The 24,645-nt window shown below is 37.9% G+C and overlaps 1 protein-coding gene across 3 annotated transcripts; it reads left to right on the plus strand.

The window, feature by feature from the left end:
* The first annotated feature begins 1,606 nt into the window (after positions 1-1,606).
* Positions 1,607-24,239, plus strand: kitb (KIT proto-oncogene, receptor tyrosine kinase b). 3 transcript variants are annotated; one of them, XM_028016713.1, is made up of 21 exons: positions 1,608-1,866; positions 4,940-5,215; positions 5,303-5,587; positions 7,876-8,015; positions 8,664-8,832; positions 9,161-9,347; positions 9,431-9,546; positions 10,942-11,056; positions 11,873-12,060; positions 12,536-12,642; positions 14,583-14,709; positions 15,465-15,569; positions 15,655-15,765; positions 17,045-17,183; positions 17,278-17,345; positions 17,421-17,512; positions 18,772-18,894; positions 19,222-19,333; positions 19,576-19,675; positions 21,816-21,921; positions 22,016-24,239. In XM_028016713.1, exons 1-21 carry the CDS (start codon positions 1,809-1,811, stop codon positions 22,157-22,159), a joined length of 2,868 nt encoding a protein of 955 aa, XP_027872514.1. In that variant the 5' UTR covers positions 1,608-1,808; the 3' UTR covers positions 22,160-24,239. The 3 variants fall into 3 exon arrangements, with proteins under 3 accessions (XP_027872513.1, XP_027872514.1, XP_027872515.1); XM_028016714.1 differs by having other exon boundaries at positions 17,281-17,345; XM_028016712.1 differs by having other exon boundaries at positions 1,607-1,866; positions 17,281-17,512.
* The last annotated feature ends 406 nt before the right edge of the window (positions 24,240-24,645 follow it).

Here is a 24,645-nt window from a genome sequence, read left to right on the forward strand (position 1 = left end):
AAAAAACTTTCATAGCTCTTTGAGGAACAACCTGCCACAAAATCACTGACCTAAAATACTTTTATCACTTAAGTAACAACAGATCTATTGTATTTTATCTTTATTAATGTTAGATTAGGTCTGCAGAAGTTGTTTATGTTCATAAAAAGTCAGATGTAATCGAAGAGAAGTTTGTAGCAGAAGTTGTTCTGACCTTTGCTAGATCTGTTCCTGAGGGGGAACAAAAAATAACAAAAATTGAAGCTGTTTTCCATGTGCGTGTTTTGAGAGCTGAATTTTGTCTTCATTTGCTAAAAACACATTCTGTGACTAAGTAAAATAATTTATGTGCCACTAACCATGTAATTTAGTGAGGTTATATGCACAACAAGCTCAGATAATTTAAAATAAATATTGTTGCTGTCGCGGCTGGTTGGTGACAAACTTAACTGAAAGTGGGACCCCAAATCAAATATCTGCTCAGGACTCCATGCTAGTTTGGACAATTTTTCAGACATGACTGATCTACAAATTGTTGCACGCCTTTACATTATAGGAACTGGTTAAATGAGTTGAAAATTGGATCAGTATATTGCTGATTAGGAGAATTTGTGAGCCATCTCTCACTGAGCTGCAGTGAGACTCCACTGCCAACAAGTGAGAAGTGTCAACATGCAGTGAACACTGGCCCATGAAGTGTGAGGAGATGCTGCTAGAGAACAACACTGCTACTCCATTAGGGATGAACATTTGTCAGCCAGCTAGTTTGAGGGAACAGTTCTTGCTGAATGTAACCCTGCAGTTCTATTTACAGGAAAATTTCTTAAATACGTTTCTCTGCAGTGGCAGTGTAAGTTAGAAGGGCTGACTTGGACAGAAGCTGTTTTTTTCCGGTAAATGACCGACTCACAGTCTTGGCTGCTGTCCAGCCAGTGCAGGACAGATGCACTCTAAAAACTGCTGGGTTACTTCTTTAACCCCAATGCCAGGTTTATGTTGTTGTTTTATTTTGAAACCAAAACTGTGACCAAATTTGATGGGTTAGAGGAGCAACTTGATGAAGCGTAATCACTTCTGGTCCATGGTTTTCTAGATGACCTATTCAAGACTTTCATATTAGACAGAGTTGCTGCTGGTAATAGACATCATGTACATGCCGTTAGGTAGACAAAAAGCAATCTTGGTGTGGGTTTATGGGGCTTTTGTCTAATTGTGAGAGGTACAGTTCACCACTGGTGTTTGCATATTTTACCTGTTCATGTGTGGATCCTCTTTGGTTTACGAAGGAGTCCACCCAAAGTCCATCTGGAACTCTGCAAAGATTAAAGTCATGAATCATTCACTTTAACCAACTACATGACTGAAATTCAATTTATTAGTTTTAATTTTCTGCCTTTACTTTGATGGCATTAATGTTTAACATTTCACATTTGGATAAGTTTTTTTTTTTTTGAAAACCAAATTCAACATGCCTGATCAAAGTTACAATCAACTGTTGTTTTAAATCAACCCAGGTCTGGACGAGTCTACACATGATCCAAACACTGGTTGATTTTGAACCCAGCCGTTTTTAGAGTGTAAGGAGGCGTGGCAGCCATCCAGCGCAGGGAGCAGAGGAGACTGTGCCTTTAAACGCCTCAGCTTGAGCTCCATCAGCAGAGACTCGGAGTCTGCAGGAGGACATCACCGCGTCTGTGCGCTTATTTCTCTGGATGGACTTGTTCTGTATCGTTGTACCTGTGGACGGAGTCTGCTGTGCCATCGCGGGATGGTTATTTGTGCGCTTGAAACGCATGGAGTAGAATTTAAAAAGACGCAAAATCTGCCTAATGATGATGTGCCCTTGGGTTATTTGTGCCTCATATTTCATCTTCCTGCCTATTACAGGTAAGAAAAACACTTTTAATATTGTTTAGATATACAATATATTCTGTAATATTCATGTTGATTGTCTCTTCACATTTATAGAATATATGATAACTTAATGTCCAGTTTATCAATTTTGTATATTTCCCTAAACCTCCTCGCTCCCTAAACGAAGTATGTGTTCTGCTTTCTAACACTGGTTCTATTTTTGAGATTGCGCTGTCCACGATTAAACTGTAACAGCGCTGTGCACATTTTAGAACAACCTGCGGTTTATCTTTCCTCTAAAAGAGAGTTTACATAGGCAGGAGCACATTGTTCAAAGAGAGCTTGTTCCCGGTGTTTTCCCTCAAACTGCTCTTCACTAGTAGACACTGTATGCAAATAACGCTTTACCGTAAATGCCTCCCCAAAACGGCAACAGGTGTGTGTTCGTGCGTGTCTTGCTTGAAAAAAAGAAGAAGAAGAAAAAACATGAATTATTTAGACTGTCCCTTCCTAAATGGCACGGATTAGGTTGTACGAGCAGAACAAACAAAAAGGGCGCACACGAACGTACCACGTAATCGACAACTCAGCTCCGGGTTAATTTATCCCTTTGCTTGTTTACACCTGTAGACAAACCATTTAGTACCAGCTTATTTAACGGCTTGCAACTTATTGAATTTTGTTGTATTTAGGTATTTGAGTATCGAACATGAATGTTCATGTTATGCCTACAAGCATTTACATGAACATTTGAATGGAAGATCATGTATACTTAAAGGCACTTACATGATCTTAGAAGCATGTAAATACTTAGAAGATTATTTATAAGATATTTATATATCACTTGGAAGACATACAAATATCTTACAAGTAATATAAGCTGTGCATATTTCAGAAAACTTTATTGCGTCTTCACATAGTTTCAAAAACCTGCTGGTTTCTTTGGATGCCTCCCTTTTCGCCTGGTGGTTGTTTCGTACGTTTGCAGTTTGGCAGTTATATCCTAAATTATATAATTTATTAAGAAATTATATAAATCCTAGGCTATTTATATGGCACAATCACAGATATAAATCGATAAGAGCGCGTCACAAAGGGGGAGCGGGAGTCATATGTTTTTATTATGCATTATGTCAGTTATGTCTGTTTGAATGCTGGTCATCAAACAGCATTCAAACAGTTTGATGTTTGTTTTTATTACAGAAGTAATAAAAATACTTCTGTATTTTTATTGGTTTATTCCAATGCTTTTTGTGTCGTCATGTAATCATCTACCACAGGACGCGGACTCTAGATACAAATATATTCGCCCTGTTGCTGTTTGGTACTTATCCAGTTTAATTTGTTTTGTGTCTGAAGTGGTTCCATCTACTGATGATTTCAAATGTTTTTCTAGTCGGCACCATAAGGAGCGGCTCTAATTAACATTATCTACAAGCTAAAAAGCACTTTGAGTTGATTTGGTTGCGTCCTTATTGCATTTCATTACATATACAGTACATGCATATGTTATATTACACTGTTTGTGCCCAAACAGTGTAATATAATTATGAATAGAGTGAAATACAAAGTTTCAGGATAAAAATGTAAAAAAAATTAAATCATAGTTGAAATTTTAATGTTCAACGTGACTCACCTTTTAAAATTCATAAAAATATTTAGCTGTAAATGAAAATGATGGTGAAATGTGGTTACGAAATGGTGAAGAGGCAAATTGACCAACACCCTATGTGGAATAACATTATCCCATCTTTTTGTTTTGTCATAAATAAATAAAAAAGCAAAGCAAAAAAACAAAACACTTGTTGACTAACAGAACAGCCTCAGGTTTTTACAAGAAACCTTTAGCCGGAATGGCATATTTTCCCAAACAAGCCAATCAGCCGGGGGACATGCGCCCACTGCCAGTGTAAACACAGATAGTCTATTGATGTTTTGGAGGGAGAGCATCCAGATGCTCCGTCAGAGCTCCACTCCAGCCCTGAGGCATCGCAGTCACATGAAAATCTTGCTCTTGAAATGATACTTATCATGTGAAAATCTTGCTGATGGGAGCTTGACTGAAACTAAAAATGTTGGTTTGGGCTGTATCTTGGAGAGATCACCGGGGCTTAATGCGTGATTACTCAGTTGTCGGATTGCTCATAATTATTGATTGCTTATTTGAGCTGTGGTGGTTAAAAAGCAGCCCGTTTATTGTGCCAAGGATTACATCCTATTTAACTATCACATTATAGCCCCTTCATTGGGTTTGGTTTTGTTCCACTCTGCTCAGTTCATGAATCATTTAGTTTGTCGAATGGAAGAAAAGCAGCAGTAAAATTTGATGTGCCATCCAAGGAGAAATACCAACACTGATTCTGTTATAACTTCTCAAGTCTTATTAGTACATCAAAACTTAGTTTGTTGCAGGTTATTGAGATTTGACATCATAATCCAGTATTAAATGACACATAACGGTGGAGGAGGTGGTGGTTGGTGGTAAATAAATACGTAACACTAAATAAAACCTGTTACAATCAATTGTCTCTAGAAATCATTTACTTACTGAAAAGAGTCCATCATTGTGTAAATGACCTCAAAGCTCTTTTTTCTCCAGGCTTTTATGTCATGATTGTTTTTATTTTTTGTATAATTAATGCTGATTTTTGTGGTACATTGCGAAAAGCGCTTAATAAATAAACTTCTCTGGTCAAATGAGAACTAAAACCAAACTTTTAAACAGCCATGTAAAGTGCTACATGTGCAGGTAAACTAAGATTAGTCAAAACTGAGAACACATCATCCCCATGGAGACACATGGTGGTGGCAGCATCATACTGTGATATCACTGTTCTTCAGAATGAACAGAGATGCTAGTCCAAATTGATGGCACACTTTTCAGATTTTATTTGCAAAAGTTTCAGTTTATCATTAAGTGCTGCTTTGCATTGCGCTCTCATATAACATCTTAATGAAACACACTGATGACAAAATGAGACATAGTTTAATACCTTTGCAGTCCACTTAATCAACTAAATAATCTGAATTACTATCTGTTAAGAAGATCCTCCTGATTTATCCTTAAGTTGATTCACCACCTGTACTCTCTGCTTCTCTGTTTTAGCGTGGAGCAAACCTGTCATCTTCCCCAGCGAGCCTCACATAGTGGTTCCCAAGAAGGGGAAGCTGCAACTGCGTTGCCATGACAACACCACAGCATCCAGAGCCCCATTCCTGTTAAGGTGGCAAAGGGAGAAGAACCGCAAGCTTGAGGGAGAGGTCGAGGAGGGCAAGGTAGCTTCCCTCAGCTTGTCGGGGGTCCAGGCCCAACAGATGGGTTGGTATGTGTGTGTCAACAACAACACTCTGGAGAACAGCTCAATCTTCGTTTACGTTAAAGGTGGGTACTCGAGATATAAGCAGATTTTCTTGATCGCTTATCTGCCTCTTTTTATAGAAGGATTTTAAATCTAATTAATGTCCCCAGACCCTGGCAGTGCTTTCCAGCACACCATGATGAGCAGTATTCTGGTTCGGGCTGGTGAGGACTGCATCATCCCGTGTCTCGTGACTGACCCTGAGGTCGCCAACCTGTCTTTGGAAACCTGCGATGGACGACCTTTGCCTTCAGGAATGGTTTACAGTGGGAATCTGCAGCGAGGCATCATCATCCGCAATGCTAGGGAGGAAATTAAGGGCTGCTACAGATGTGTAGGACAGCTCGGCGGAAACAGAGTCATGTCTGTCTCATACAGCGTTGATGTTCGACCTGGTGAGTAGGAAACATGAAGTAAAACAGAAGAGTAACATGTGGTTCATGTTGCCTTAAGGGCTCCGCATTAGCATTCCAGCTGGCATAGCTTCACTAGATTTGTCTCATGGGTGTTAATGAAGTTAGGACGGAGAGAAAGAAACAAACAGACTGAGTGCTCTGTGTATATCATGTTGGTAAGGAAGCTATTTTTGGGGAAAGCAAGATTTACCGTGTATTTCAAATGCTTTTCCACTCACAAAGAGACACAATATACTAGCATCTGCTTCTTTTTTATTGGAGTATCTGCTTCTTTTTAAAGTCCAAGCTTTTCCTTTTAGCAAATGGAATATTTTCAAGATCACCATTAATGTGAGCATTCCTGAAAGACTGCCTTTCTACACCACATGATGCTCCTGATGACATTTATGCAGGTTTTGTAGCGTGGAGAGCAGCAGAGGTTGAAGGGCTTTGCCAAAATGCAATATTTTATTTGCTTTTTCAAATATAAATTTTACTATCAAACTGTCTTGGCTCAGATGTCTGAGAAAATCCTTCTACAGATTCTCAATCAGAGACTCTGGAGAGAAGTCTTAATAGTTTTAAATCCACTACGAGGAAATTAGTGATGCGGTGGACCAATTTTAACTTCCAAATGTGCCGGATATGCACATCCCCTCACACAGAGAAGATGAATTGTTGGTTGTTCAACCAAAGATGTTATCCATATCATAACATTTCCTTTTGGTTTTGCAAATTTGTGAAAAACTGAAAGACCTTTAAAAACTAGAATAGCAGGACATACCAGTTCTATCTGCGTAATTCAGCATTGGCACATTTTAAAGAGGTAAACTGAGATAATTTACCATCAGGCATGTTAGAACGTAAAGCAGACAAGGGGTTATGAACAAATTATTTAAAAAATAAAGACTAAACTATTTCTAAAACATTTTCATCAACAATATAGCATTCATAACAAAAATATGTATTACATTTAACTACATAAAACACATTTTGTAAATAATATAATAGTAATAGTATCATGAATTTGAGAGTATATATGTTCAAACTATGGCCAGTTTCATTGGCTTGCATTATTTGTTAAATAACAAAAGTAATAACTAGTAGAATAACAAGACATTTTGTATTTTTCCAGGTCCATGACGTTAACTATTGTACTGCCAAACAAAATAACCCCAGGTGACAACCTCCTGGTATCACTTGGACTTAAATAACCCTAATGTATCATGTCCTTGTGTGGGTATGCATTGCTGTTGATAAGATGTTTAGGATCAAAACGTTAAATGCTGTAAAGTTCTTCTGTGTGAGCTTCTCTCTACCCAGAGGTAGTTTTCTCGCACAGTATTTTGCACGTTGGCCAAAAAGTTTAATTTTGGTCCCGTCTGACTGGTGACCTGGATTTATCCTAATATTGAATTAAAACATGAAATTCTTAAAAAAAAAAAAAAAAACATACATATAAGATTAATGGTAATACATGGATGCAAAAACCTATAATGTAAGTCACTTAAGTAATTATAAAGTCAGATGCTGGATTTTGAAGTGATTCTAATGGTAATGCATAAAAACATGCCTAGATTGAAACTACAATTTATATACAGTAGACTCAAGCTTAACTTAAATCAACCTTAAAAACCTTAAGAGTTTATTAATTAGTCAAAAGATTAAAGCTGAAACTGATTGTCCTCTCATCCTCGGTTATGCATCACACACTCGCTCTCCTCTCAGAGGACCGTGTCTACATGGTGACAGGGAGGAGGCTTGGGGATGATAGGGAAGGGTAGATGATGCGTGTGGGAAGGAGGAGCCCAGGGATTTAAACAGAGCTGTGTGTGAAGGTTGGGTTTGGGTTAAACAGAATTAGTGCAAAACAAGCAGAAAAGCAACACAGCGATCTGAGCTCCTACGGCAGTTGACTATAGAAGTGAATCATGCCATTTATGGAAAAACAACCGTTTGCATACTCACACACACTGAGCTTTTTGTGTGCTGTCATGTGAGTACAAACTGGTCACACAGCCTCTGAGGTCCGTTTATTTTGGGTGTGTGGTACTCATTCACCATGCTTTTCATGAAGCGTGGGGATGAAATATGCAAATATTAATGGTAGTTGTACAGCTAATTCTCTTTGATACAGATATTAAAATACTAGAACATATTCAAAAAGCCTCAGTTATCATGTAACTGGAATTATAAATGAAAACATCTGGAAAAGTGTGTTTGCACTGTGCTTGTTTGCTTGACCTCACTTCATATACAGTTAAGATTTTGCTGCCTTTGTGTCCCAGTGCCAGAGTTGCGGCCAGAGGTCAGCCTGTCCCACAAAGACACGGTCATCCTGAAGACAGGCGAGGCATTTGAGCTTACCTGCAACTCCACCAATATCAACTCAGAATTCAGTCTTACTTGGGACTTCCCTTCAGCAGCGGTAAGATTAATGCTGAGTATTTATACAAAGTTATTTGAGAAGGGTGTCTTTTTCCTGGCTGCTAAAAACTCAACTCTTAGTTTTTTTTCCCACTTATTACTAATGTGTACATGTACAAACATTTAAAGGTCTGCCACATGGAAACAGTTAAAAAATACATTTAAAAAGAAATACTTGCTTTATACTTTCACAGCATAAAACAAGACTATCTCCACAAACTGAGTGTGATATGTGCAATCTCTGTGAATTGTACCTGTAGGTAGGGACTAACATAAGACAGAAGTTTAAGTCTCAGATGCAGAGAAGTAATAAGTTCACTGCTGTGATTTGAACCAAGCTTTGAAATATTTTTTTTCTTATAAATTGTTTTGCCTAGATTTTATGTACTTTTTTAACTAAACCAAATTAAATTGACAAACCTCTGAGGCTTTAATTTGGTAACTGTTACAAATAACATTATCTATTAACTTCAAAAAGTTTAGTTTTGCAATAAACTAGAAAACGGCTGCATATGATCTAAAGACACAACTTCTGATTGGTTAAGTTAAATGGCGTTAAAACGTTTATCATTTAAATAACTATTACTCATGAGGTTAAGTTGCATGTAAAATACAATGATGTGGTATGTTTGATGCTAATAATTTACAGAATCCTGTGAAGTCCCAGATCTCACACATCCTGCCCAGCTCCCGGGGCTATTTACGTTCAACCACGCTCTCCATAGCAACCGTCAGCCAATTAGATACTGGAATTTACCGCTGCCACGCCCACAATGAGAAAGGTCACAGTAACGCAGCAATGGAGCTGGATGTACTTGGTAAGTCTTAAAGTTGGTTTGTTGGGTGTACAAGTTCTCTGAATCATTAAGTTTATGAAACAACCATGTCAAACAAAACTGGAATCTGAGGGCAAGAAAAGCCCCAGATAAAACAGCATATTATTCACCCCAAAATGACATATTTTATTTTCTTATTATGTAAATTTACAGTCAGTACTTCAGGGGAGCATTCATCACTACTCAAATTACATTACAACACTACACTGTGATTGTTTATTCAATAGATGACTCAACCAACAGAAAGATGACTCAAACATGCTGCAAAGTACCAACTCTACCAACAAAACTATATATCTTTGTTCTTCAGATCAGGGGTTCATTACAGCTTTAGGAAGTCATAGTCCAATCCAAGACGTCAAAGAAGGGGAGAGCCTGACCCTCAGGGTGGAATTTAAGGCCTATCCTGCACCACGCTCCATCTTCTGGTCCTACAACAAGGAGCACCTCCTCAACACGACAGAGCATGTCATCACTGTCCACCGCCAGAAATACAGGTGCACGGCATTCAGATCGCAACAATGCTGCAGGGTTTATCTGTCTGAGGACAAACATTTAAGTCTGTTTATGTTCCCATCAGTTTCACCAGTGAGCTGAGACTGGTGAGGGTCCTCAGCTCTGAGGGCGGGGTCTATACGTTCTCAGTCAGTAATGGAGACGCATCCGTTGACCGCTCATTTCACGTATACGTCAAAAGTGAGTAAAACACAATCATCACATTTGGGCAAAGTTTCCTTATATTGATCAACTCTGAGAACTCAGTAAAGCAAATAAAAGTGTTGGTGACTACTCATTTACCTTTGAGCCAGGACATGAATGCTAATTGCTCTGCTTAATAACACACTGACTGCTATTTGTGACACTAAATTTCTTATTTATTATTATTTATTTAAGCGCAAAGGTGGGTAGTAACTAGTTACATTTATGCAGGTTCATGTTCTTGAGTAACTCTTGAGGAAAAATTTACTTTTAGGAGCAGTTTTACTACACTGTACTTTTATATTGCTACTTTTATTTCTGGAAGGATTTGTACCCACTGTGAGTATCTTCATTGAATGACAAAAATAGAAAAACAAACCTCGTGCACAAAAAAGAAGTCCTACATTAGCTTAAGGTGTAGGTGTGCCTGTATTTTGTGCATACTTAGTTTTTTCATTTTCTACCTGCTGAGCCTGTTGTACTGTTTGACACTGGATGTACTTCACCCAGCTCTAGCATTATAGTATGTTTGCATTCCCGACTGTAAGTGGTTTCAAAGTTTTTGTTTTATGATTTGGAAAAGTGCTGCCTGAATCTGTTATTTTGCAGTCAGATAATTTATTTGTATTATTTTCTTTGTTCATCTTTAAAGTAGCAGAATTTGAACGTACCTTTATGTCTGTATCTATATGATGACATCATTTTTAAATATTAAATCAGATGTTCTGATTTAATATTATACATACTTGAGTCATTTTTGTACAGTCACTTTTTATTTTTACTTGAGTAAAAATATGGTGAACTAATACTTGTCTTAATTGAGTACAATTTTGGGTACTCTACCCATCTCTGTTTAAACGCCAGTTAAATATGTCGGGTAACAGAGATGGCTCAGTGAGTGCATGAAAGATTTATTGCGATATCAGGCATAAGTTATGCAGCTAAATAGCAGCTTTAATAGATTATAAGAAAGGATTGGTGAGAATATTTTCCCAGTTAGAATTTCAACTTAATGAAAGTGTCCTCTCTGTACATATAGATTTCTTTAGTTGTAGTAATGGCGATAGTCTTTTTGGTAAAAAAGCAAACTGATAAAGAAAAACTGATATTACTACAGTATTTACAAACTTTTGTGGGGCTTGGAAACTTTGGTATTTACTGTGAAACTCTGGGTTGGATCATTTCAGGGTTGTCACACATCTAATCCTCTGAAGTGAGATCTCCTAATTTTTCATAACAAAAAAACCCACTTCATAACAGGTTGCTAGGTTGGTGTTTAGTTCAGTTGAGATTTTGCTGTATGCAGTATTATAAATGACTCATCTACTCAAGTAGATTTTTCTTGTTTTATAAACATTTCTCTTATCTGTCTTTTATCTTTTCTACTGCAAGGTAAGCCTGTTATCATTGCGCAGGAGGGGCCAGTTGATGGTCAGGTCCGCTGCATTGCCGCCGGTTATCCAGTACCTAAAATTAGCTGGTACTTCTGTGAGCTGCCCCGCACAAGGTATGCCAAAATGTATACTGGATTTCAGTATTCATATTATTATCTCTTTTTGTTTGCTTATTATATTATTTAAGCTGATATGACAATAAGAAAGACAAGCTGGCACAAGTCTTTGTCACATTTTTGCTTTGTTGGTTCATAGCCATCTGTCCCTCCATCTTTTTTGTGTGGTAATATTGGAGATTCTCAGTTAGTGGTCTGCTGACCTAATTATGATAGACAAAAGAAAGGTTAGCAGTAATAATTGTCCATCTAAAGTAGTTAATATGTAATAAAAGAGTTATTATGGTAATTCACTGGGTAAGGCAATGAGTTAATGGATTTAAACAACTACTTAAACAAATTTTTCTTTATAGTTAAGTATTTTTAGTGAACTATGACGATACATATTTAAAGTTGCTTACATTTCATGTATAATTTAATTATGCATGAAATACAGGAAGACAGGAAGAAATAATCTACTGATAATCTACTGATTATTTCTTCCTGCAGTAGAAAAACTGCATCTAAAGATGTTTTAAATATGTTTTTGCCCCCACTGCTCTCTTAGTGATTTTACACAGATCACTTGTGATAAAATAAAAAATAGCTCACTATTCACTTCTGTAACCATTCATCTAAAAGAAGAAAATGCTCAAGGAAGCTGGACGAGATGATTAACACCTTTTTAGGCCAACAGAACACACACAAGTAGCCAAACCAGGCACACATGCCTACACACAAATAACACAATGCCAAAAAGTGGTTTATTTTTAGAAATGTGAAGTTAAATATCAAGTTAGGTAAATATTTTCAGAATTTTCCTGCTGTCACTAGGTGCTCCAACCTACCCAATGCCACCCAATGGGAGACCCCAGAGGTCACTGTACTGTCAGAGTCAACGTTTGGCAGGAGTGAGGTGGAGAGCCGCCTGAACGTCAGCAACGAGCACGCTCAGTACCACACTCTGGAATGTGTGGCTTCCATGCAGGGAGAGGAAGCCTACACTCTGTTCACCATCAGAGGTAACACATTTCACACTCCTCATACCGTCTGAACCCAGACAGGGCGGAGACAGTAGAAACAGCGCTGCATAAAGGGGGCAGAGGTCAATTGTGGGGGGGGGTTACATTCTGGGCTATGCTGCAAGAACATTGTTTACATCACAAGCACATCAACCCATTGACCCTGTGTTTGCAGAGGCCAGGTGTGTGGTTACTGGGTACGGATTGAATAAGATTACTGTATGCTGACTCTGCAGGCTGGGATTATGTATTGTAGATTTACTAATCCCTCTCACACAAACACCACTGCTGCAGCTGTCTGCCGTTACTGAGGAGGATGAGGAAGATGAGTGGGCGTGTGCGTGTGGGGGTGTGTGTGTGTGAGAGTAAAGGAGCAGCTGATAAAATTCACTGATACTGTAAATGATTTCAGTTGCCATTTTGTTTATCCTTGGGATTTCTAATTTTGTTTTGTGTGGGTGTGTTAATTTCACAGAACGCATTGTCCCCCATAAACTCTTCACACCTCTCCTAACTGGCATGTTGGCTACTGGCGTCTTCCTCAGCGTCATTCTAGTGGTGCTTGTCTATAAGTATATGCAGGTGAGTGCAAAAATAAGTATGCTGAACTGGTAAGTGCGCCCTTTGCCAATTCGAGGGTTTTACTTTTTCTCTTCGGGTCTGAAAGTCAGGCAAATAAAATCTAGATGAGCAAAAACATATCACATATAACAACGTGTCAATGTAGTGCAAAAATAAAGCCAAACTACACATGCAGTGTTTAAAAACGGCACACTGCAAAGTTTGTCCTTTGCTGCTTCGATCGAACTGAACATGACCAGGTAGAAATTTGGGCAGTTTTCTGGTCTTGAGTATTGTTCACCATCAGAGGTAACAGAAAAGTTGTATTCAGAAAGGTTGCTAGTATTGTGCAATGCTAATAAATCGCACATTCTTTTAAAGATGTGGGGTTTTTTTCAAATGTGCAATTAACATAGAGGTTTTTGCAGTCTTTGGACTTCTTTTTCGTCACAGTTTGAATGTTATTCCCTTTTAAATTCCAGTGGTTTCTTTATGGGGCCAATCTCTCTCTCTTTTTTTTTAGATAATCATCTCTGAAAACAGATTGACTCTCTCTCTTTGCCTGTCCATCTCTCCTCATAGTCGGTGCTGCTCTGTCACACTGCAACATAGGAAGAACCCAGAAATTATTTTACTGTTGTTGACAAAACAATGTAGCACAGCATCACTTTACATGCAGCTAATCACTGAAGCAACACTAAACTGCTATGAATAAATTATTGATGCATTCTGTTTCAATCACTTGACAGACCTAAGTCTCTGAACAAAAAGTTTCCTGATCTTGCAGACGTTCACTTCAGTGAGACTCCTGGTCCTAAATCAGAAATTGCAATTCTCTGAGAAATTGTGAAAAGCAGGAGAACCTTACACCATCTCTCCAGTAGAAGGGTTACAGCTGGGGTCAGTTTTCAAGCCACATGACTCTGGCACATTGCAGCCATTATTTGACAGTGGTCTCCTCTGTATAAATAGGTAGTCTAGTGTAAAATGTAAGGCTAAGAGTGAACTGGAGATTGTGAAGCGTTGTTAGACACGAGTTTGTGCATGAATGATTGTGTGTCTAAAGTGTCTTTGTGTTGGTCCCATAATGGACTAGAGACTCGTCCAGATCATCAAGACAGTCACTGATTGAAAGGATTAAAAGGCCACTTGCTCTTTTGCTCAGAAAAGAATTAATCTTATTGAAGTTTAATATGTAAAGTCTTAGAATTGAAGAAGGGTGTGATTTCTTGTTACCTTGACTGTGCCTACGATAATACAATTGCAACTGTAACTCTATGATATGAATCATAAATTTCCCATCTGTGCTATTAATCCTGTACAAAGCTACAAATCAGTTTATAGACACCCTTGTTTCATTAACTCCATTGAGCAGGACTGATATACAGTTTCCATCATTGAAAAGTAAACGGCTTCAAAAGCTGTTGGCAAAGAGCCTGTTCTCATTTACTAATAAGGTCTGCCTCCGTGCTGCGCAGAGCGTGTTAAAGTTACAGGCATCAGTCTTTCTGCATTTGGTGACAAAATTCTGCACAGAAGAGGAAAAGCGTGTTATTTTAATCAGCATGAATGTGTGCTAATGAATTTGAACAGAGTCAATCAGCCTTTTGGAGTGCACACACTGTGCAGTTAAAAGGATTTCATGACACGGTGATGACGCCTTGAGCCATTAATTCACCTCCCTGAGCACGATTCTTTTACTGCGCTCAGATGAGTCAGGCTCTTTGAATACCAGTGTGTGCATCTGCCGCAGGATCCTGAGGGTGAAGTCTAGACATAAGCTGTCAAATACAGAGCTTTGATCATTCAGGATTTTGAGAAAAGAATGATGGAAGTAGCACAAACGTATGAGTGATAGCCACAGAATTACTTAATAGGAATGCTGCGAAATAATCCAATAATGATGAGTAGGCGGTGCCAGTTCCTCTCGGTGTAAGTCTCTTTTTTCCAAACTTCCACAGAAACCAAAGTTCCAGATTCAGTGGAAGGTCATTGAGAGCATTAATGGAAACAACTACATCTACATCGACCCCCTCCAGCTGCCATATGACCTGAAGTGGGAGTTTCCTCGACAGAAGCTTCGCTTTGGTATGACAGCATTCTTCATTTTGTATGATTGTGCCATCGTTTAAAGGCAAAATCATTCAGGATTTTCTGAACAAAGTGAGGTTTTGTTCAGAGGTTAAAAGCAGTTAAAACCATGTGAATGAAAGTCCAGATTAGGTGGCCCTAGATATTTGACGGCAACTCCTATTGGGGCCATCGGATGGGCACCAAGATGCTCTTATTGTTGCTGGCTGATGCTCCAAGAAGCATCAGAGCAGTTCTATTTAGTAGAACTTAGTTGTATTTCTTAGAACTAACCAAGGTTGGAGTCCGGTAATCAGTCCTGTCCTGGCGCATGTCATGATAACACACCCAATGTTTGCTAGAAGTGGGAATTAACTCATTAGTTTTCTTTACGGTATATAAATTTGATGAATGATTTGAACTCGTGATTTGCTGGGGATTATTTGTGTGGGAAATGGAGGTAGGAGGCGGTGCACCACCAATGATCATCAGATTTCACACAAGATGGAACTTGTAAAGTTTTTTCCCCCAAAGAAATTATCATAAAAATAGTAATAAAATAATTGTTTTCACTTAAACCATTATAATGTCAGCTATTGTCTTGGCATCTCAAAGTAGCTGTTAGCATTAGCCTCCAGTACCAACTAATCTGGATTTATACTAAATAAAAACAAAAAAATCTACTGCGAGTAACATAGTAACACCAGACGACCGACTGAATCTTAGTTTAAAAATCGAGAAATTAAAATGCTGCTACTGTTTTGTTCTTCAAGGTAAAACTCTGGGCTCTGGGGCTTTTGGAAAGGTGGTCAGGGCCACTGCATATGGACTTTGCTCTGCCGATACTGTCACAACTGTTGCTGTTAAAATGTTGAAACGTAAGTTTCTTGGTTTGCTCCCTCTTGTGTGTCTTCATGACTTGTGTAACATCATACAGAAATACATTTACTTACGTTTTCATAGCTAATGCTCATTCCACGGAAAAGGAAGCACTGATGTCTGAGCTGAAGGTTCTTAGTTATCTTGGAAACCATGTGAACATCGTGAACCTGCTGGGAGCCTGCACTGTTGGAGGTGAGAGACTACTGTAATCTGTCATCAAGTAGGACATGTCGCAGATTTTCACTCAAACTTACTTCAGTTTTTTTTAAAATTTGGACTAAATATGCTCAAACTGCTCTGTTTGTGTTAATTTTCTTTGGGGTATTTGAACTTAAAACACATTTATATCAAATAGCTGAATTTCCTCCCCAGCAGTCATTCAGCTCTGCAGATGATGAGCCATTCATTTGATGAAAGTGTTTTAGAGCAGGGATGCAAACAAAACTTGAGGACTTTACTTGGACACCTCAGATATAAAACAATAACGAATACTGGACCTCCAAAATCCAAGATGGCACATTTAAAGATACCAAATAGAAAAATACTAAATTCATGGACAGGAATAGGGTAACAGGAGAATGTGACGAAGGCTGAAAGCAGGCTAGCATAAATAAAGGGATGAGTGAGTACTGGAACCAGGAATAGGTAAGTCTAATGAATGTGAATCAACAGTAAAATGAGGAGGCTGAAGAACACAGCAAGCACGAAACAGGAGGAGAATAAAAAAATACCACAAGAAAAGTGTAAGGATTAGGGAAAATTATATAAAATACTGAATACTGAAATTAACAGGAATCTACGTCAAGTAAACATAACTATGCTTCCAAACACATTGAAAATGCTCAGAAAATAAAAGTTTTATGGCTTGTGAGATATTTATTTCTATTTCCAGTAGGATTATCAGATTTGTGACTCACCTGGCACTAGAAAATGAAGATATGTGGTCCCTAATGGTAGTTTTTGTTGTTTGGAAGATTGTCTTTAATGACTAAAAACAAACTTTATGTGGTTGTCTGCTCACCTGCTGACTGCTCAATATATCTGTCTTAAATCAGATACCACCCAGCTCCGATAAAAGGACATGCTGCAGATCAGCTTGTCACTAATTTACCATTGATCAATGTCATTTACCTGTCCACCATTCAGTATTGACTGTGATGGACCATTTTTATTGGTTTCTAACAAAGAGGATGGGAGCTGTTATCATTATGGACACATTAAAAACTTGAAGGATGCCTTCAAGACATGCAAAGATCCTTATTACAAGTTATTATGTGCTGACAGATATTTGCCTTTGAAATACATTTATTGCTAAAACCCGATGAGCTCATCCCATGTCCTACCACTTGTCAAATGTAATCATTAAAATGACTAACAGCAATACAAAGGCAGTACCATCAGCTTTTGTCTCATCTTTATTGTTCCTTTAATGCTTTTTTTGTGTGTTTTTTTTATCCCTGCATCCTGCCAGGCCCAATTTTGGTGATCACAGAGTACTGTTGCTATGGCGACCTGCTCAACTTCCTTCGAAGGAAAAGAGAGTCATTCCTAAACTCCCAGGTTGGGGATAGTTACTATCGCAACGTCTCCAAGCAGTCTGAGCCGACAAGGTATTTATCTGTGCAAATTGTTCACTTTGATTATAATATTAATGTTATTCTGCTTAGTACACATGTGTGTGTATGTGTGTGTGTGTGTGTGTAGCAGGGATGCAACTGGTACAGGATACATCCCCATGCGTCCCTCTGAGAAAGAAAGATCCTCTCAATCAGGTACTTCTACATTTTTATCCACTTTGAAATTGACAGTAAGTTTGACGAAACTTGACTATGAAGTTTTCATTTTAGATTACATAGATGAGCTCTCTCTGGATGCTGAAGACCTCCTCAGCTTTTCCTACCAGGTTGCCAAAGGAATGGAGTACATTACCTCCAAGAATGTAAGGCTTTAACACACTCTGTTCATACTTATTGAGCAGTTGCAGAAGAGATTTTAAAGGTGCTGCAGCTAGTACATAAATCATGTTAAAGCTTATTGCCATTATACATGCAGAAAGCTTGCTGTTAGCTGATGGTGCACCAACACTCACAACACACAACCCTGATGCTTTCATTCTTAGGCTTATATTGGACATAAATAAACCAACCATCTCATGTTATTTATTGTTTACATAGACCAGCCGTGCAGGAAAATCTTGTGTCCAGGGGGATTTTTAACAGACTCAGAAAAGCAATCCATGACATTAAAGCTTATAGTGCTTGTATGTTCCCTGTGTAGTTGCTACATTCATGCATCTCTTACTCATCAGGTTATATTTCTCAAAAATCACATCTTTATGGCCAGTACTTTTGGCCTGGTTCTACAAATTTCTTCATTTTACCTACAGCTACATATTCTTACATTTCCATAAAGATTTTTTCAGAAATAGACAAAATTAATACAAAAGACAACAAAACTGTTCAACTTTCCAACGGAAATCCTAAACTGGAAAGAAATCACCTGAAAAAGTGATAACTGATGTGTCTAGCCCAACAACTCTACTGTAACAACTCAAACTGCAATAACCATTATGCTGCATTATAATGCTGCATTATGTTGACCATAATCAATAAAGCAGTAGTTTTGCTTTACTATGAAAACCCCAATCAATCAGCATCTATATCTCACTCTACAAGAAAATGAGACGTACTAATCAGATTGTTGAAAAAAAAAACACATGATCCTAATTCAACAACAGTAACTCTTTGGAAAGTTGAATCTGCCACATTTTCATTGGAAAAAAGGTTTGCAAACCAGATATTTTCTCAAATGTAGGGAAGGTGTCCTTGATGCTCTTACAAAAAAACATGCTGAATGTGCTGGACATCTGTTGGAGCTTGTTGCTGCTAAATGTTTAAACAGCTACTAAGTTCAAGAGTTAAGAATAAGAGTCCTTATTCTTAGAGTTACACAGGCGTAGAATGCTCTGTGCTCTGTTGACTGACTTTACGCTCTTTTGCCTATTTATCCTGATGATCACACTGTACTTTATGAAACATTAAGGCATCCCAAATGTTTTACTAATATTTATTTCTATTTTTTTGTTGTTTTCTAATTTTTGAGACAACTTCACAGGCTTGGACTTATCTGCACCTGTGTGACTGATGCAGAAACAGGTTACAAGGTCAATAATAGCTTCTTGTTTGTTTTCGTGTGCAGTGTATCCACAGGGATCTTGCGGCGAGAAACGTTCTGCTGACTCATGGCAGGGTGGCGAAGATCTGCGACTTCGGCCTTGCCCGAGACATCACCACTGACTCCAGTTATGTACTCCGGGGAAACGTGAGTGCCTTTCAGTTGTTCCCTCCCTTCATCCATCACTCTTCCCTTCTTGGGACTTAGAAGGTCATCCTAATGACCTTCTAGTGGATTTTGTTTCCAGTTTGCGCATCGAGATCCTGCCACCCAGGCTTCCCTTTTTTTGCACGTGGAAAGCTCCCTGAAACGTTTTAGGTGTGACTGCTGCAATGCGTTTATGCTTAGTCATCAATCACTAAACATCACCAGACATTATGGGCTTGCTCTGTCACATAAAAGAATTACATGCATAATTAAAAAGCTGGAGATCATTTAAAGTGCATCCCTTAAGGTAATGCTCCTTCTCTATAGGCTCGCCTGCCTGTCAAGTGGATGTCTCCTGAGAGCATTTTCGACTGCGTCTACACCTTCGAGAGCGACGTGTGGTCCTACGGCATCCTGCTCTGGGAAATCTTCTCTCTGGGTAACATTTCCAAAGTTCTCCAACTTTTTCATAATGTTGGAGCCATTATTGTCATCAGTCAGAGCTGGCTGGAGCCTCATTAGAGTCTGGGATGACGCTCCCTAATCAACATCACTTAGCAGAGTCACTAATGCAATCAATTATTATGACTAAACCCCGGCCGACTACAGTGAATCTATATTGTTTTATTGTAGCATCATACAGAGAATGTGTGTGTGTGTGTGTGTGTGTTGGTGTTGCAGGAAATAGCCCGTATCCAGGGATGCAGGTGGGATCTGCCTTTTACAAGATGATTCAAGACGGCCGCAGGATGAGCAGGCCAGAGTTCGCTCCTATCGAGATGTAAGCATTTGATCAGTTTCTGAGAATTCACAAAGGAAGACAAACAGTCGGTGATTATTTTCCAATAATCTAGTTCACCTTTGTGAACTAGTTTAAGTTTGAGATTTTTTGCAAATCCAAAACTATTTATCTCCCTTAACATCTCAATGACCTTCTATTGTCATTCTAACTAGATGTTTGAAGACTTTTCTTATCAGAATTGGGGGATTTTACTTAAATGTGTCAGTTTTCTGGTCAGATTGTACCTCTAAGCATAATCATTACATTTTAAATAGGGCTAAGGTCACTGCAATTACAGAGATGTATTACTTTATGCTTACTTTATTGTTTCTATACAACTAGTGTGCAAATGTACATATGGTATGTACCCATGTTTTTGAGTGCGTTAATTTGAAAAACAAATTGAAATAAATTGAAATGTGCACTTAGTACAGGTTATTAAGTCATTTAAGTTGTTTATTGCATTTCCAAGTATCTGAAAAAACAAAACAAAGAGTGTATGCACATTTCTGACTGGAATGGTAGGTTTGTAATGGCATATGTTTCTATGAGGATGAATTTTGTTCTTAAATAGTGTTACTAGACTTTTAAATTGTGTTATTCTGTTCAGAAAACTGAAGGAGTCTTAGTGATTGGCTAATGAAAGAATTGTTGTGATCTAGGCAAAGACTAAAATCAATAAAATCAACTGCAGTTACACCAAAATTCGCCACACCTCAGTTGAAAAAAAAATCCTTTCTAATCTAAATCTTCTGGGCTCAACTGCATATACAAGAGTCAAATGGAGGTTGATCAAGACAAAGATAAAGCACATCAAAGTCTAAATCCCAAAGGTTTTAGGACAAGTGGCTCACAGCGTGGTGAGCCTCCTGCTCTTCCCCTAGAGAAATTTAGCATAACAGCTTTTGTAAAGGCAATCTATGCACAGAGATGTTCCATGACATGAGTCCTTTTATAAGAAAACAGATGAGGATTAGGCGACTGCAGCACAGCAAACAGATGCAAAGAGGTTGTTACATAAAGCTAATGGTTGTAATGTAATTTGGGCAACAGCAGGACACGAAACATCTCACTGCTTCAACTCAGCATCTGCATTTCCTGTTTATTGTTGGTCTATTCCAAATATTATGTTTACAGTTCTACTTAATCCGACCGCATTTACATTTTTATATCTCATTAGTCTTATGATGTAATCATAAAGAGATGTTTTATATTTCAGTTATCCATGTGTTCAAATCATTCAAATCCGTTTTACCATAAGAAATGTCAAGTACGTCAAAGACAAAATAAGTTAAAGAAATATTTTTTTTTAAATGAATATATGGTTTATCCATGATCCTTAATCCAGGCTGATTATAGGCAAAAAGTTGGTGCTAATATTAAGCTAATATTTAGAGCAAGACCATCTAACATGTGCTGCATAAACACTTTTTATAACGTTTTATTAAAGCTTATTATTAACAAGAAATGTTTCATCATAATTTACCAATATTTATTCCATCTATAGAAAACTGAATGTATTGTTTTGCGCCATGCATTATACAAGACATATATAATATATAAGACAAATATGAAAAACAAAATCTGCTATTTAGAGCACATTTTGCTGATCCTTATGAATTAAATTTAGCATTAAATTAAATATTCAGCTCTTTTAGACAATAATCAAATTCATCTTGCACCCGTTGGGAGCTAATAGTCAATCTAATACCTAATCAAAGGGGTAGCCAAGAGGCTGATGGTGTCTGTGGAGGAGCGTCAAAGGTCCACTGCTCAGGTTGGAGAATCTGTCGACAGGATAGCTTTTAGCTATGGATTCCACAAAAATGCCTTTTTTTGATGAGTGGAAAGAAAAAGGGCATTTTTGAAATAAATGTCTTACAAAATCCATAATTTGCACTAGATAAGCAAAGCCGGAAAATATGGTTACAGATTTCATTTGTAAAATATTTTGAAATACTAGAGTCATTTTTATTTCACTTCACAATTATATACTATTTTGTGTTAAAATCCCATAAAACTATATAAAGGTTTGTGTCTGTAAGAGGACAAGATATTAGAATAAGCATATCTTTGTTTGCTTATTCATATCTGTGTTTAAATGCAGACTAAATGTACACCATTACACTCTCAACTGCAGGTACGACACGATGCTGTCCTGCTGGAACGACGACCCTCTGAAGAGACCTTCCTTCAGAAAACTGGTGGAGAGAACCGAGCTGCTGCTGTCAGAAAACACCAAGAACGTAAGCAGCAAGGAAACAACGCTGATTTCAGAAGTGTTTTGCTGAAATCATGATTATTTTTATCATCATCACCAAAATCTGTGAAATCCCACAGGTATACCTGACTCTGAGCAACACTCCAAATGCTAGTGAGCAGCAGAGGGCGCCATCGCGGAGGCTTAGCTCTGTGTGTAGCACCACAGCTCCTACCCAGCCTTTACTGCAGAACACAGTTGACGTCTTCCTGGACTACGTCTGACACACACACACTCATGTATAAACAAACCCACAACTACAGCTCATACACACCACATGTCGAACTAATACCACAAAAACACACGTTCATTGAGCAACAAAACCTCCAAACTAACTCCTAAATGCTGGCAGTCTTTCATCTCAGAAGCTCACAAAACACTCATGCACATAGTACTGTATATTTATATACAGGCCTTCACTGGGCTATAAGCCTCTAATTATTCTTCCCATTGGTGTATTGATTGTTGTGGTAGATATTTCAGGTGCATGTCTATATAAAGCAGACGGCAGCACTAACAGAACATCAGATGCATCATCACCCAGAAGCACTGGGGGGGAATCTGGCTCACATTCAGCCTTACATTACATCTTAAGATACTTTGACTGAAAGTACAAGTACATATATAACTAAGGAGGGATGACGTTTGACTAAATAAATGAGACACTGCTGGCTACTAGAGATGTTTTTGTGAGGGATTTGTTTCACTTTGTACAGAACCAGTATTTACGTTTAGGCCGATATTCTTGTTGAGGGATCATTGTGAAGACACTACGGTGACTTCAAGCTCTCTTGATGAAAAATATTTGCCATAATATCCATATTTGTCTGGTCATTGTCACTGGATTTGTGAGAGATTATTTTTTAATAGGCCTTTGCATACATACTTTCTCTATAAGGCAAATGTTGACCTTGCAGAGAAAACAGTGAGCCATAAAACATAAAAGTGGGGTTAAAGCAACGATCCTCAATGGAAGTAATTTAAAGCCATAAGTTACAGTGCCTCGCAAAAGTATTTTTACTCCTTGAACTTTATCACATTTTTTCAGGTTGTAACCATAAACCTTAGTCAACTTTATTGGCATTTATGTGATAGAGGTGAAAGGGAAATACTGTTGAGTTTAAAAAAAAAAACGCTTTAGAAATTTAAAGCTGAGAAGTGTGGTGTGCATTTGTTTTCAGGTCCTCTGGGTCAATACATTGTAAACTCACCTTTTGCTGCAGTTACAGCTGCAAGTCTTTTTGAGTTTTGTCTCTACCAACCTTCAATTGGTACAGACTAAAATTTGTGCCCATTCTCAGTTCCAGAGTCAGACTGGGTGAAGAGTAAATATTCAAGTCCTCCTGTGGATTCTACATTAAATGTAGGTTCTACTCTCACATGTTTTGCAATCCCTTACAGGTTTTCTTTCTGAATTGCTGTGCTTAACTAAATCCATCAACGGTAACCAGGCTCCTTATCCGTATCGATGAGAAGCTTTCCCAAAGCATAATACTGCAACAGTCTCCCTGTGCGGATTGTTTGTTCAGGGTGTTCTGAAGTGTTAGTTTTGTGGCACACAAGGTTTCACATATAGGTCAGAAGGTTTGGTTTTGGTCTCATAAGACCAAACCTCCTTCCTTGTTGCAAACTGGAAATAATTTATTAGAAATTTGTAGAGTATACTAATACTTCTGTGGACGGATTCACTCACTTTAGAGCCATTATGATCCTCCTATTTGCTTCTCTGACTTAAGCTGTCATTGCCCTGCCTTTTTTTTAGATTAAGTGGATGTCCATATCTTGCACACACTTTTCAGATTTTATCTAACAAAATCTTGGAAATCACGTATCATTTACCTTCTGTTTCACAATGATATCCTAAAAAAAAAATCCTGTCTTGTACATAAAATGTGGTTAAGTTGCACTACAGTGACAAAATGTGAGACAGTTCAACAGGTATGAATACTTTAGCAAGGTGAACACCGATTCCCATTTATGTGTTGTAGCTTCTTATACTGTGACTAACTGACTCATTATTGTGTGTATATCCAAAATAACTTCTTTAGCAAAGCTACTAAGGCTGAGGTTTTAGGTTTGATTGTGTGCTTTCTGTTGTCAAATGTGTATGCAATGTAAATAAAATAGAGATGTGCCTTTAGACATTTTTTTTTTTTGTTAAACTGGATGTATTATCTCCTGACTGTTAGTGTTGAGACAATGAGCAGACATTTCCTCTGCAGTTTGGTTTTTGAGATCATTGCAGTTTTGATACGGTTGGTTGAATTGTAATAATAAAGAAAGCACCTGTGATGGTTGAAAGAAGTCTGCAGTCTTTGTCATTTTGTGTGTTTTGGTGACTTGAAAAAGTGTATTGGTTTGGGATAAAACTAATAGCTGTTCTATCAAAAAAAGAAAACGCCCAATGCTTATCTCAGTTTCAGAGCTATTTCTGCTAAAGCAGGAACTCCACAATTAATCACTGTTTCATGTTGTCTCTATTTGTGAATAGTGTCTCTTTTAGTTTCTTTGTTCCCTAAAAGTCTCATTTGTTCTTAAATTTCTTTATATCAGAGCATGATGTGCTGCTTTTGAAAATAGATAACTAAGTTATTGAATTATATAATCCATAATTTTGCAATGAAATCATTTATTTTGTAACAAAGGGGCAGTTTTTTTCTGTAATTAAAATCCGAATATGAAAACTGCCTCCTTATTCATGCCGCTATTT

The sequence above is a fragment of the Xiphophorus couchianus genome, chromosome 5 (genome assembly GCF_001444195.1).
Source record: "Xiphophorus couchianus chromosome 5, X_couchianus-1.0, whole genome shotgun sequence".
NCBI classification, from domain to species: Eukaryota; Metazoa; Chordata; class Actinopteri; order Cyprinodontiformes; family Poeciliidae; genus Xiphophorus; species Xiphophorus couchianus.